General features: G+C 41.6%; 1 protein-coding gene across 1 annotated transcript in view; it reads right to left on the bottom strand.

Moving 5' to 3' along the window:
* ano8b (anoctamin 8b) overlaps positions 1-15504 on the bottom strand; it is a gene marked incomplete at its 5' end in the record, with an annotated part of 202263 nt that overhangs the window by 33525 nt on the left and 153234 nt on the right. The window contains 6 exons of the mRNA XM_084310479.1: positions 950-1109; positions 1348-1595; positions 7016-7150; positions 7380-7454; positions 7591-7646; positions 14954-15080. Of these exons, the coding sequence (XP_084166605.1) occupies positions 950-1109; positions 1348-1595; positions 7016-7150; positions 7380-7454; positions 7591-7646; positions 14954-15080 (801 nt within the window). The remainder of the gene's footprint in view (positions 1-949; positions 1110-1347; positions 1596-7015; positions 7151-7379; positions 7455-7590; positions 7647-14953; positions 15081-15504) is intronic.

The following is a 15504-nucleotide window of genomic DNA, read 5'->3' as shown; positions in this document are numbered from 1 at the left end:
GAATTGCACATTTGAGGTTTCTACCTTTAATCTTTTCCTATGAAGTTTTTCCTGATCTTCATTAAAGGGTCAGGGGGTGTTGTCGAGACATGTAATGTGATACAATCTGACTTGACTTGAATATAACTCAACACATACTATCATGACTGTTCAAACAACAGGAGAGCTGCTAAACAAATACTAATGCTGCTGACGGAGTCAGAGGCCCCAGCGCGGAACGGCAACACCGTCACTTAGCATACATTACGAAATGCCTCCGATTTAAAGCTGCAGTAGGCAACCTTGGAGAAATGAGCTGAGTTGACCTGCCCAGCAGAAATAGAGCAAGCTCTGCATCAATTCAAGTCCATTCATGCGCAACAAAGGTTTTCCACAGACTCTCAGAGGCACCAGCAGCTTTAAGCTGAATACATTATTTTTTTAATTCCCAGCAGTAACGAGTAACGCAATGGTGGTCTTAGTTGTCCGATGCGACCCGGGAACACCACTTGGCAGGCCAGAAACATGTGCTTTTTATGCAGCTTAAAGCTGCTGGTGCCTCTGGGAGTCTATGGAAAACCATTGTTGCACATGCTAATTTAGCAGGTATAGATTTTAGGGTGAAATGGGGAGACAGGGGGAGAGCTTTTCATCCAACCTAATCCATTGTCTGTCTTGTCTGATGCAGGTCGCATGACCGTAAGCTCAGTTTAATTAAGTGGAATATAGCATTTGGCATATGGTGTGTGTGAATATATGGATATATGGTTTCTTCATGAGGTGAGATGTCGGGGGACATTTTTTTTCTTCTGTCCACCATCCCCTTTGTTTAGTCTGAAGAAATCACACACGGAATATACGACTCCAAACAACTCCAAATACAAAGTATAATGGTAAATATACATTATGAAGTAGTCGCCTGTGTTGACAATTAAGAACACCAGGTCGATGTTTACTTCTATAAACGTACCTTCTCTATGAAGCTGACTTTCCTCAGTTTCAGGCCACAGTCTATAAGACTCTCCTCCTCCGACTCTCCTTCACTGAACCTCCCACTGTCCCCTTCATCCCTCTCACCCCCGTCCTCCTCATCAGGGACCCCGCACCCCCCGTTCAGACACTTCTTTTCCCTGCGTGTGGAGAGAGGAAGAGACATGGACATTATTTGATGTTGTTGTTTTGTCGCTGGACTTAAGAGGAAAAGATGAAGAAATAAAGAAAAAAAAAAAATTTGATGTTTTGCAATCAAAGGAATCAGTGGCGTTAATACTCATTAACGCATAATGAGCGTGCTAACTTTGACAGCCCTACAATAAATGTAATCTAATCTCATCCTTATTGATGATTTATCAATAACATTAATCTCACCTTCTCTCTGGTTGTCCCACCCCGGGTCTGGTGCCCCTCAGGCCTGGTCCTGGCATGGCCTGATCCGTAGGCGACAGCTGGGCCTTCCCCGCAGCCAGGCGGGCGTACTTGAGCAACGCCGAGAGCAGCAGGTCCCAGACGCCTCGCAGGGTGAGCTCCCCCAGCTTGTGGCGCTCGTACAGGTAAGGCTGCAGCACTTCCTTGATGTTCTGGAGGAACTGGCGTATGATGAGAAGAGTGGCCAGCATCTGGCAGGGAGGAACGGACAAGCAGTCGACACGGATGGGATCGCCGTTAGCGTGTGCAATGTTGTGGCTATTCTGATGGGATGTCGGTATCTTTAAAAAGGACCACTCCCAACATTTTGGGAAATACATTTATTTGCCATCTTCCCCAGAGTCAGACGAGAGACGATTGCTATCAATTTAATCTCTGTGTGTCCGTTTTGGAGTTGTTGGAAGTTGTATTTCTTCACTTTTGAAAGAGCTAGGCTAGCTGCTCTCTACTGCTTCTAGTCCTTGTGCTAAGTTAGGATAGCATGCACCTGGACCTCTCTCTGGGGCTACTGGACACACAGAGATGGAACTGATATCAATCTTCTCGTCCGGGAAGATGGCAAATAAGTGTATTTCCCAAAATGTTGGAGTGTTCCTTTAAGAGGCCTAGTTGATTGGAAGCCCTTGCTTTCAGTCAGTCCAGAAAGTAAAATGTACCATTTAAATTTAATTTTTCAGATATTGGAAGCAGAAAATGAAAAAGTATGCTAGTGAGAGTCAGTGGGAGGCATGATGTATGAATACTGCTTAGAGACTGAATTTAAAATACTTAACGCCCCCCACTGACTTCCATATTCCATGAACATGATTAGCATGATGCTAACAAATGCTAACATTTCCTGCCTCCAATAGGCTTTATTTAAGCACTCCCAGTCTGAGACAAATCAGATGAAGCTTTTCTTAAAAAATGTGGACTCTCCCTTTAAGTTATAGTCTATTCATCGCTCACTCCAGTGGTTAGCTAACCCTTAGATCTGTCAGCATTAGAGCCATGCTCGACCCACTGAGTTACAGACATCGCATCGCATTACCTACAGGCCAGTGTAGAAGCAGACCAACACCTGACATCATCAGAGATTGACACAATCCCACACGAGGGGTAATATTGTACTACTTTGCAGAATGAATGCAAGGCACATCAATTCACAACACCCACAATTAGTACTGTATCCTATGGCTAGTATGCAAAACTCAGGAGCCCAGAAAACTACAGAGAACTGGTAGATGATTCAGAGGGACGTTGGACGACTAGGACACACAGTCACAGAGATGACATAACGTACAGTACAATGAGACATGCCACAGTCACACATAGATGACATAACATACAGTACAATGAGACATGCCACAGTCACACATAGATGACATAACATACAGTACAATGAAACATGCCACAGTCACACAGAGATGACATAACGTACAGTACAATGAGACATGCCACAGTCACACAGAGATGACATAACGTACAGTACAATGAGACATGCCACAGTCACACAGAGATGACATAACGTACAGTACAATGAGACATGCCACAGTCACACAGAGATGACATAACGTACAGTACAATGAGACATGCCACAGTCACACAGAGATGACATAACGTACAGTACAATGAGACATGACACAGTCACACAGAAAAAAAGAGATGACATAACGTACAGTACAATGAGACATGCCACAGTCACACAGAGATTACATAACGTACAGTACAATGAGACATGACACAGTCACACAGAGAGAAGAGATGACATAACGTACAGTACAATGAGACATGACACAGTCACACAGAGAGAAGAGATGACATAATGTACAGTACAATGAGACATGACACAGTCACACAGAGAGAAGAGATGACATAACGTACAGTACAATGAGACATGACACAGTCACACAGAGAGAAGAGATGACATAATGTACAGTACAATGAGACATGACACAGTCACACAGAGAGAAGAGATGACATAATGTACAGTACAATGAGACATGACACAGTCACACAGAGAAAATAGATGACATAACGTAAAGTACAATAAGACATGACAGTCACACAGAGAAAAGAGATGACATAACGGGGCTGGGCGATTAATCGATATTATCAATTAATTCGAATGAATGATTTAGGACGATTTTGAACATTTTAAATCGATTTTCAAAAAAATAATTTAGTCACCTTTATTTTACAAAAAATGATGTTTGGTGAAAGTTAGATTTGCACTTTATTAATCCCAATAGGGAAATTCATTCTTGTTTGATGATCAAGAGGCACCTTTTATTTGTTTTAAGTGAAGTTTGGTGAAAAAGCAAGTTATTGCACTATTAATCTCAAGAGTAACCTTTTATATATATATATATATATATATATATATATATATATATATATATATATATATATATATATATATATATATATATATATATATATATATATATATATTATAATATTTTTTTTAAGTGAAGATTGGTGAAAGTAAGGTTTGCACTTCAATCATCTTGGTTTGATCATTCTTTTGTGTCAAATAAAAACAAAGGTTATTTGATTATTTGAATGATTTCCTTGGCGTTTCTAGTTTTCTTTTTTTTTTAAACTTTATTCTTTAGCGTTTATCGCTTTTCTGGTCAAGCATGACCGTCAGAAACAGGTTGAAATGGGATGTAGAGCAGGGGAAGACATTCTGAGAAATGACGACGGGTCCGGGAATCGAACTCGTGTCCCCCAGATCCGTGACGAGCACGGTTTTCCCCGACGCAGAAATAGCGCCGAGATATGCGGTGAGCTACGGGAGCTCCCCTGGCGTTTCTAGTTTTCAAGAGAGAAAAAATCGATTAAAATCGTAAATCGGATTTAAAAAAAAAGAATTGGGGATTTAATTTTTAGGCCATATCGCCCAGCCCTACGTACAGTACAATGAGACATGACACAGAGCGCAAAGAGTTTGAGTTTCAAATTACATGATGGAACAGAGAGAGAGAGAGAGAGAGAGAGAGAGAGAGAGAGAGAGAGAGAGAGAGAGAGAGAGAGAGTGTGTCCACAAACATTTTAAGAGCCGTGTGTAATACCTGAGGGAAATTGGTGGTTTTTCAATGTATATTTGGTCTATAAACTGATATAAAGAGACGCTTTAAGAGGGTAATACCATTGTCATCACGGGATGATATAGACGGTGGTGGACCAGCGGTTTCACAGGCACAGGCCGCGTTAGTAGAGCAGAATGTTTTGAATTCCGATCTAAGACACAACAAGTTGATAAGAGCGAGTGTGGGCCCAGAGAGCAGGGCGGAGAGAGGCTCATCTTAATGAAACAGTAATGAAACGTTTTGAAATGTGTGAAAGGTTATTAGCAGTTGTCATGACAGCGCATCGCATGACAACCAGAAGAGGGGCGGGGCTATCGTTGCTATGACGAAGATCCTATAAAGCGGACAGTGGTTCCGGGTGTAAGCCAGACCAAGAGCGGCTAAGGGCAGACTACAATCTGACTAGGACTGAGAGACTCTCTCCTCTCATCACGGAGAGGGGGGGGGGGGGGGGGGGGGGGGAGGAGGAATGACACATCATCATTAGCTTCGGCTAACGGGAGAAGGTTTCTGGCTGGGCAAGGCCTGAACCACCATTGGACTGAATAGCAGGAGGACGATAGACTGAACACACCGAAAGATCATTCGAATAGATCTTACAAGGACAATACGAATTGGTTCCCATCTGATTATGAGGTCTCTGTTTATGAAAAATCAACACTGCTTCTCCTTGTAAGGTATTACGCTGTGTCAAAGTGTCGAATTCTTACGAAGGTGGAGAATTATTATGGTTTGCGGATCGCACTAATGGGGAGAGATAAGGATTGTATCAGCCAGGATCTGAGACGTCAGGATCATTAAAATTACACAACGCAGAGGAATTGGATGGAGAGAGGATAACACAAGAAGACGTGATACTGGCCAGAAATTACACAACGCAGAGGAATTGGATGGAGAGAGGATAACACAAGAAGACGTGATACTGGCCAGATTGATCAGAATCTAACATACCTTAGGGAGCAAATGCATGGCACACACAAAAAACATGCACAGATTTGTTAAAATTCCTTTTAACAAATTTATTTCCCCGAATGCTGTGGACATACGGTGTCCATTATTATTGAAATAGGCAGAGTGATACAAGTGCATAACAGATGTTGCAGACCAAGAGAAGGGTGCTCAACACTTCCTATTCTAAAATGGCTTTGAAGTCACATGCAATTCATCAAGTCAAATAACGCTAAACTATCTAACAGAAGCGGTATGCATGCTGAATGGCCCCCCTTTTCACACCGGACATACCCACATGCAAAGCACTCCAAGTCAAATAACGCTAACAAACTATCTAACAAACTATTGTGATCGAAAATATTATCATGTCCATAGCTGTGTTAAATCTCTGTACAGCGTTGACTGGTTAATATAGTTAACTAGCTACAGCTCAGACATTAGGGCGACAGTCTTATTCTTAAAACAACAGCCAAGGGCCAGCAGATATGACATTTGAACTTGTCTCCAGTTCTTGTGTGAGACACAACAAAGCCCCTAAACCCATCTTTTGTTTTCATTTTCTCATCTTTGTTAATTTGTGTTTACCTTTCTTGTCATATCTGTTCATCTTTTGACATCATGTCAATTATGTATTTATTGTAAGTCTGACCAGAACTCGCTCTCACTTTCTGGTCAGACGCTTTTGTGTGTACACATTTGTGTCTGATTGTAAACTGAGCATACTCTTTATATGGCCATAGAAACAGATAATAAACTGTGTTCTATTTTTATACAATTTGACTTGGCTGATTTAAAATATTCCACAACTATCTAAGCCAAAACTGGTTCCCGAACGGAAGAGGTATGCTGCTGAATGAGCTCAGCGGAGGGGGAGGGGTCAGATCTGCATTGAGGCTATTATGCACAGCACCCCAGACATGGACTCCATAGAAATACTGTACACTGGGAGATTCACTTGAAGCAACTCTGGAATCCATTAAAAATCCCTGTGCTTGGTGTGTTTACTCAAGTGCCAACACATATGTCTCTCATGTCCGGCTGTTACGATCTCGCTCCCTATCTGCTTCGGGGGTTACCCTGCAGAATCTACAGTTCAGAAATAAAACTCACAACCACCACGATAGAACTCCAGACAAGGTCACAGGCGCCACGGAGATGAGACCTCAAGTCCTTCCACCTCAGACCCTTTCAGCCCACTGCAATAACACTGAAACACACACTGCAGACTTGTTTTTTTCATTCATTCCGTAGCCCCTTATGATCAACCCTAACCTTAACCCTTGACCTGATAATAAACATGGTGACAGACGCAGGGCAGGCGATGGTAGAAGATGTGGCCAAACACAGCAGGTAATTCACCTATTCATTCACCTATTTTCTCCACAGAGTACCAGTTAGCAAGGCGCTAACCCTGGCAGTGCTCTGGCCAGACAACAAGCTACACAGTGCCACATAGCACAGTCATGATGTCACTGACAAAGGATCATGCACGGCGGCAGAGGGGCAAACAGGATGTTCTGAATACGACCTATGACCATTCACCCTCGACCCCCCTCTGCAGGACAGACGGCCGTGAGTTTTCATACTTTTTTCCTGAGAAAAGCCCTGAGGCTCCAGGGAACCGTGAATAGAAGCAGGTGGATCTTGAAGAAGAAGACGGGGAGCACATTCTCCCTGAACTGCCTCAGCAGGCTCATGGCCAGAGACAGCACCACCAGCATCTTCCACCAGGGGGAGACATGGATGAACAGATGGGCGGACAGGTGAACGGATAGATGGGAGGGGGAAATAGAGAGAAAGAAAGACAGACGGACAGACGGACGGATGGACACAGTGGAGAGAACAGGTTGAGGCAGGGATGAGGGCTCACTGAAGCCAGGGTAATGATAATGATAATGACCACAATGACGGTGACATTAACGTCTACACGATAAACAAAATTATTCCTACCTCTTTCAGACGCTCCATGTCTTTGAGGTAGAATCCGATGTAGAAAAGGCTGAGATAAGAATTTACAAACTGAAACTGTGGGAGAAAGTGACAATGTGTGTGGAGAGAAAAGAAAACACAGCAAGTTTAGAATATCAATGCTTGGAAATTGAAATTCCAAATGAAATGTTTGCAGTTCAACTTTTACAGTGTTTTCCAAATAGCCACTTACAAGAACCATTTTGATGATGAGATTTTTCTCATAGGCACTCTGGAGTCTGTAGTTTTCTGTGAAAGAACCGTAAAGTCAGCATCGACCATCTCCACTTAACAGTACATACTTAGTAGTGTGTTTCCGGTTTGACTTCCTGGAACAACATTTTGTTGGTAAACATATTAGCCCAAACTGCTTACTGGCTGAAACAGGAATCTATTACCAGGCAACATCCGGTTATGATAAAGAGCTCTGTAATGTCCGCCCCCTTCTGGTACATGAAGAAATGTCACTATATGTAACATAGAAGCCAACGAGTCTCTGAGATCCTAAAGCACTTGTATTTAGATATATTATATATTATAAAGATCAAAGGGTCTCAACCTCGTTGTAAATAAAAAATTTCGATCACAGTTTCCTGGTTGAAGGGTAAGTTCCGAATTTTGGACCCCTAGCTCTATATAAATAAATATATCTTGGACCTGTAGCCCTATATAAATAAATAAATATATTTCTGGCCCCATGGCCTATAAATAAATAGATATTTTTTGGACCCCTAGTCCTATATAAATAAATAAATATATTTTGGACCCCTAAACCTATATAAATAAAGTGCTGTCAATAGATTTAAAGAAATTTACTAATTAATCTCACAATTTTCTGTAATTAATCTAGATGAATCTAGATTAAAAATCACATTTTCTACTTAAGACCGAAGCTTGTAACAGATATTTACTTGAGTAAAATCATGGAATTAATGTAAAATCAACACAAAGAAAGTATATTTAGATTCAAAGACTATTTTAATAGCTTTTTTTGAATACATTTTCTCTCTGTGAAATACAAATGTTCAACAAAACCATCAACATTGACTTAGCTAGACCGCTTTCTTATATTATATTGAAAAATGTTCACTCCATAGATTAATCTAGATTAATTTTCTTTTAACGCTTTAAAGAATTTAAATTAATCTCCAGAGTTAAAGCATTAATTTTGACAGCCCTAAAATATATTTTGGACCTCTAGCCCTATATAAATAAATACATTTTGGACCCCTAGCCCTATATACTGTAAATAAATGCAGAAACATACTTTGAGTGAACTGTGGAGTAGGTTTCACTGTTTATTTCAGGGCTTGTACAGACTGGAGTGTGGCCCCACTGACTTAATATTCGTTTTGTGGCTAACTAGCTGGAGCTGTAGGTATCCAGTATGAAGACCAGCATGGACTGTGCTAAGAAATGACTCTGTAAGTAGAAAATAGGGGTAGGGTTCCAAAATTCGGAACTTACCCTTTAATCATAAGAGACCAGTGGATTTCTGTATTGCATAGGAAAAGGATTGTGAATTTTGTCTAGAGGCTACGGTCAAAGAGAACAATCTCCAGGAACCAGCGAGCGGGGGGAAACTGCCAAGATGTATTAAACATTCTATAACTGTATCCAAATGTCTCAGGTCTGATCCTTGGAAATAAGTGCACATTAGAGCTGTCCCCTCTTAGTCAGCCCAAATGTAGCTTTTTTCCACACTGAATGAGTTATTTCCTGAAAGAGGTGTTGGGGGAAGGGAAACTCAAATCTCACAGATTCTTCAATGAAATCAACTAATTGATTAGTCGACAAATAACTGTTTACTGTCGATTAAAGGAACACGCCGACATGGGAACTGAGCTTATTGTTTTCTCCAGAGTCAGACAAGAAGATAGATACCAATTTCCTCTCTGTGCGTTCAGTAGAAAGCTATCCTAGCATAGCCTAAGATTTAGGAAGCAGATACAGACCAGTAGATTCAGCTAAGCTTCCATTAATTTGTGCTAAGCTAGGCTAGCTTGCAGTCAGGGGTAGGGTGCCCACCTGTCCCGCGAATCGATATTGGGACGTTTGTCCCGCGTCCCGCTACAACAAAACAATGTCCCGCAATTCAAAGATTCAAAAAAATATATATATATTATTATCTTTAATTTTTTAATTTCTTTTTTAAAGGGGAACTATTTTACAATTTCTTTCACTATTTGGGCACTTTTACACAATTCCTGTGAGTCTATGGAACACCTCTGTAATATATATATATTTTTTTATTCATTGTTTTGTATTTCTAATCAAGTACTCAAAAACAGCATTTTTCTACCTCAAGATCTCGAGCCGTTTTGAGCCTGGGCTCCAGCCACTGTGTGCAGCTCATCTTGTACCTCGCCATTAACATGCAGCGGTGTCTTTCTGACATCACAAATCATCACATTTTCAGATGACTCAGTTCAGTGAGGGTGAATATTGTGAGAGGATAATTGGAAGAATGCGCCAATATGAGAATTAGAGACATAGATCATATTAATATAAGTTCACATAGCTAGGAAACAATGCTAAACACTCAAAAAGGCCATTTATAAGATAGTTCCCCTTTATGTTTTTTTTATTTTTTAAAGATTATTATTTAAAAAATGTTTTAAATGTTGTTCATTTAATGCCTTGTTCCAATACCATCTTATATTTAAAATAAAAAAATCGGGCGACATCACAAACCAATGCATTGCGCAGCCAGCGGAGCAGCTCACTCGAGTCTCGCTGCCTGTCACCTGTCCGAGCGAGGCCGGGGCAGCTGTGTGTGTGACGTGACTGACGTCAGTCACTCGAGTAGTCAGAAGAAAGACCGCCAATATTACTGATACAAGTTGTTTAGCTAGCTAAGAAAAACAAGGAAATGGAGGCAAAAAAAAAGAGACTTTGCTCATATAACAGAGACTGGGACAAGAAGTATACGTGGCTGAGATCCGTTTCAGATGATCCCCAAAAGGTAGAATGCAGGATCTGCCACAGGAGCTTCACCATCACCCATGGAGGAGAGGGGGACGTTAAGAGGCACGGTGATGGCGAGGCTCACAAAAAAAATTAACAGCAAAGGAATACTAACAGTAGCATGACTAGCTTTTTCTCGAAGCCAAAGGACAGCAACACAGACAAAGTCACAGCGGCTGAGGTGACCAGTGTCTACCATAACGTGCAGCATGGCTTATCTTATAGATCTGGCGATTGTGGATCAAAACTTAACCCTGTGATGTTCCCCGATTCAGAGATAGCTAAGAAACTAGCATGCGGGGGTGCTCCAGTAGCACACCATGTACCGCGCTGCGTCGCGGAATACCGCGCTGCGTCACGGATCTGGTTGACTCCGAGTTCGATTCCCGGACTCGCCGTCATTTGCCGAATGTCTTCCCCTGCTCTCTCTCCCGTTTCACCCTACAACTGTCGGTCATGCTTGACCAGAAAAGCGATAAACGCTAAAAAATGAAGTTTAAAAAAAATAATAAACTAGCATGCGGACGCACCAAGAGTGCAGCTATCGTTACAGACGTGCTTGCACCTGCATCCGTGGAGACATTATTGAAGAACTTGAATACGCCATTGGTTGCAGGTAAACCAGAGTATCTTCCCTTTTTTTCAATTGCATCTGATGCATCGAACCATGTTACTACCAAGTTATTCCCACTAGCAGTGCGATTTTACACCCCAGAGCTTGGCCTGCAAAACAAATTGTTGGACTTTTATGATGACCACAAGGAAGATTTAATCAGGTCGTTTCGAGGCTCGAGGAGAGCAACCTTGGCAACCTTGGCACTGTGGAAGTTTTTCGCCAATGACGAAGATGGCGAGGGCGTGCCCTGTGAACTCCAAGCATACCTGATGTTTCTGCAGAATAGCCTAAAGCTTTTTTACGACGCAGTGCTTGAAGTTGAGGGGGATGAGACAACGGTCTGTGAGCTTTTCCAGCTCATGACCAGTCTACGACTGAAACTTGAACAAAGATCAAAGGACCGTTATTTTGGATTTGAGACCAGTGCTCTCATGCAGAGGTTTCCTACCACACAGGCTGCTGCGATCGAACAGGACTTTCTAATGTTCTATCAGAGAGCGCTCGCTTACCTAGACAAATGGTTTGATTTCTCGGATCAGAATTACCTGAAACAGCTATCATGCTTGGCTCTCAAGAACAGAGCATTCAGCTTCCAAGAGCTTCGCGAAGCAGCTGAAGCTCTTAACATCAGCAGCAAACTGGACATGGACCAATTGTACAACGAGTTCTGTGTTCTGTTGCCACGGGTGAGCGAAGTTGCAGCGACAGGAGATCCTGTAGCGAAAAAGTGTACGGCGCTGCTCAAGAATGCAATTACCCCGAACACGACTACGTTGGTATCCTTTGCATTAAGCATCCCGGTCACCAACGCTTTTGTCGAGAGACTGTTCTCATTGATGGTGGGGGCCTGGACGGATCAAAGGAACCGCTGCAGCGTTGAGCTCATCAAAAGTGAAATACAGGTGATTTTTTTATTGTAAACTTTATTAATTAACAGATTTTAATGGGTAATACAATACAGTACGGCTCAATACAAACAATTGCTTTCGTCTTGTTTACATCATCAGGTGAAGGTTAACTACAACTTTACATGCCAGGAGTTTTACATGCATGTGCTAAAGGAGAAGAGCCTGCTAGATGCTGCCCGTTCCAACAAAAAATACAAGTTTAAGAAGCACTGAATCAGGTAAGAACACAGTTAATTACAAGCTTGTTTTAATAAAAGCAACAAAAATGCAAACAATGTCCTGAATATCCTTACCGGTAATGGGAAACTCGGCCCCAGCCTTTTTACATAATTTTCTCTTCTTGCATAATGATAAAATGCGTTTTTAAGCCTATACTGGATATTATATTATATTTCATTCATGTTGTTAAAATACCATAACATAAACATTCCATACTGACGATTTACAGCAGATTAATTGTGTCGTTGTTTATGCTGCTGCTTTGCATACCACCTATACTATGATGTTATAGTCTAGTTAGTTTCTGCTGCTAACTTTATGCAATTTCTATTTTTCTATTTCTTATTTTTTGTATCCTATTTTATTGATGTCACTGCAACAACAAGCAGAGGAGCCAAGACACAATAATTGCATATAAATTGATAGTTTATTACGGAGCTGTCGGTCCGTAAAAATAATGCCAACATTAAACCGGTCAGATAATAGACTCATATTGGTTGTGCACGGCATAATCGATAGACCGAGACCGGTCTATAGAGAGAGAGAGAGAGAGGAGAGAGAGAGAGAGAGGAGAGAGAGAGAGAGAGAGAGGAGAGAGAGAGAGAGAGAGAGAGAGAGAGAGAGAGAGAGAGAGAGAGAGAGAGAGAGAGAGAGAGAGAGAGAGAGAGAGAGAGAGAGAGAGAGAGAGAGAGAGAGAGAGAGAGAGTATTTTCAGAACCCCAAGCGCTGTCCACAGTACGTGTTGCCAAGCGCTATACATTGCACCTAGTAGATGCCTATATACCTGTTATTCTCAACATGGATAAAACATAAAGTATATCATATAATACAAATAAACTGACGGGCCAGATATTATTGCCAATTTCGGCTGAGTCTACACAGAATGGACGACGTGCCAAATTAAATCCAAATAAATTTTGACCTGCAGGGGGGCAGTACATCCTGATTGATCTCAAGCTCTGCGTTGACTTCCTGCAGCTTCCATCACTGAGAAGCTGCGCCTGGCTCTTCTCGATCTGATCCACCAGACCCATGTCTGCTGTCCTCACTCTTTTTTCTGGTTTTGTTCTGGGACATGATCGTGTCAAGTCGTGTTATCAAGTCAAGTCAAGTCAAGTCAAGAGTTTTAATTGTCACGGCATACAGGTATACAATGAAATGCGGGTGGTCTTGCCCGCAACGATGTGCAATACAGTGGTACATATAATAGAATCAAAAGAAGAAACAACATTGTGCAGTAACAGATAGCAGGTAACATGGAGTGACATCTCGGTATCTGTACATAGTTATTTACAGCGCATGTGTGACATGCTAGTTAGCTTTGGTAGTGCAATACACTGTTCCTGTTATTCTAATTTAAAGTGACCTTTCCTTTGGCCATAAGTGTGCGTGTGTGCGACATGAGTGTGTGCCCGCTCATGTTAAAGTGTTAAGTGGCTGCTCGTGTGTGAGCGTGCACAGTGTGCGTGTCGTGTGTGTGTTCATGTGTGCTTGTGTGTGGACAGTTCAATGTTCTGAGCACTCAATGTACATTGTTCATGGCTCTGATGGCCTGGGGGAAGAAGCTGAGCCTAAACCGCTCTGTCCTAGTAGCTGAGATTTGCAGGCGTCTGCCTGACCTCAGCAGCTGAAACAGGCTGTTATTGGGGTGGTGAGGGTCTTTCATTATCCTGCAGGCTCTGGATTTGCACCTCTTGTTGTATAGAACCTGCAGGGGGGGTAGTGCAATACCGCAATATCCACACCACCATTCAAATAGATAATTAATCTGCAGTCTATATTTGTTGTTATTGAGTTAACAGTTAAGTTAACATATGTTAAGTATTTTTATACATGGTTATGGCTTTATTGTTTTAAAATCATTAATAAAAACATTATTATATTGTGAAGATCAACCATTGCATTCCGTCTCCTCTCTTCTACACTTCACTGCTAATAATGCTCAGGAAAAGATGGCTGAACAGACTTAGCTCCTGTTCTTTCTATTAATGGAGTGATTTTATCAGCTTACCAAGATTGATGGTTACCTGCTTAATGATGAAAGTGTGATTAAATAAAGATGTTGGTGACATAGCGGCTGAGAAGGTGATTGGTGAAGCATCTATACAGTTTAATAAGATTAATAACAAAATGTGCTATATATAGCCTACCGTCTGCGTCGAATATGAAATAAAGGCATTTAAATAATAAATAAATTTCTTTAATTTTAATTAGCAATAAAACAAAAAAAATTTAAATACTATTTTTTTCCCCTACGTGTTTTTTCCCCCTTTCCTACGTGTCCCGCATTGTCCCGCAAAAGCAGTGCTGCTGTCCTGCGACTGAACCATTTTGACCTGGTCAGCCTAGTCAGGGGGTCATCCATGTTCCCACAGACCTATGTTCCCCCATTTCTAAGATTAGGCCCTATGCTCCCTCAGGCCTACATCACCACAACACAGGTATGGCCATTCCCTAATGCACATAACGTGTTGTTGCCCCCCCCCCTTAACCGGTGTGTGTCCTCCACGCCAGCAATGGCAATTACTTTTTTCGCCCTTTGCTTGGTGCCGGAAGTTCTGAACTGAGTAAAAACCTTTCCTCTACGGTTTCCAGGGATCAAGCTTCCATGAGTAGCAGCCATTTAAACCATGCCATTTAAACTGAGGAAACAAGACTGTGGGAACATATACAGTACACGCTCCTGCAGTCAGATCTTCTACTGAACGCACAGAGAGGAAATTGGTATCTATCTTCTGATCTGACTCTGGAGAAGATGGTAAGTGAATTTCCCATAATGTTGCCCTGTTCCATTAAGAATGTCTTGAGTTGAGGACAGCCTTCGTGAACACAAACAGTTTCCTCACCCATGTCGTTGAGCCAGTAGGCTATTTTCCTGTACACCTCGTCACACGCCGTCACAGTGATGGCCAGCAGGATCTTAGGAATGAAGCGAGCGAGCCGAGGCATCTCCTTGATCCCCATCACAAACTCCTACACGGACACAAGCAAAGCTCTTTGTTATCAACCCTAGTTAAGATGCAGTATAATGTAGATTACTACAGTATGGTAACACGGCATAGATACAGAGTGTAAATAGTTCCCACCCACATAGAGGAGATAACATTTCATCGCTCTAGATTGATTTTGTATTGTGTGACTCCTTGTGATTTAGGTCAGCTAGCAAACGACAGAAAAATACCTAAAATATACTGTGTTTATTTTTTTTAATAATTTTTTTTATTATTATTATTATTTCGCACCATTCAGCAAAACAGTCAAAAAGACACAGGCAAGAGACCCCGATAGGCCTATACGGGGCCTCAACTCATTAAATCATCGGATAAAAAAACACAAAAACAAAAGTAAAGTGAAATAAGTTCATAAAACCATTTTCATAATATTAAGATAATAATAA

This window comes from Notolepis coatsorum, assembly GCF_963971535.1.
Source record: "Notolepis coatsorum genome assembly, chromosome: 3".
Classification (NCBI taxonomy): Eukaryota; Metazoa; Chordata; class Actinopteri; order Aulopiformes; family Paralepididae; genus Notolepis; species Notolepis coatsorum.
This window is presented reverse-complemented; position numbering and strand designations above follow the sequence as displayed.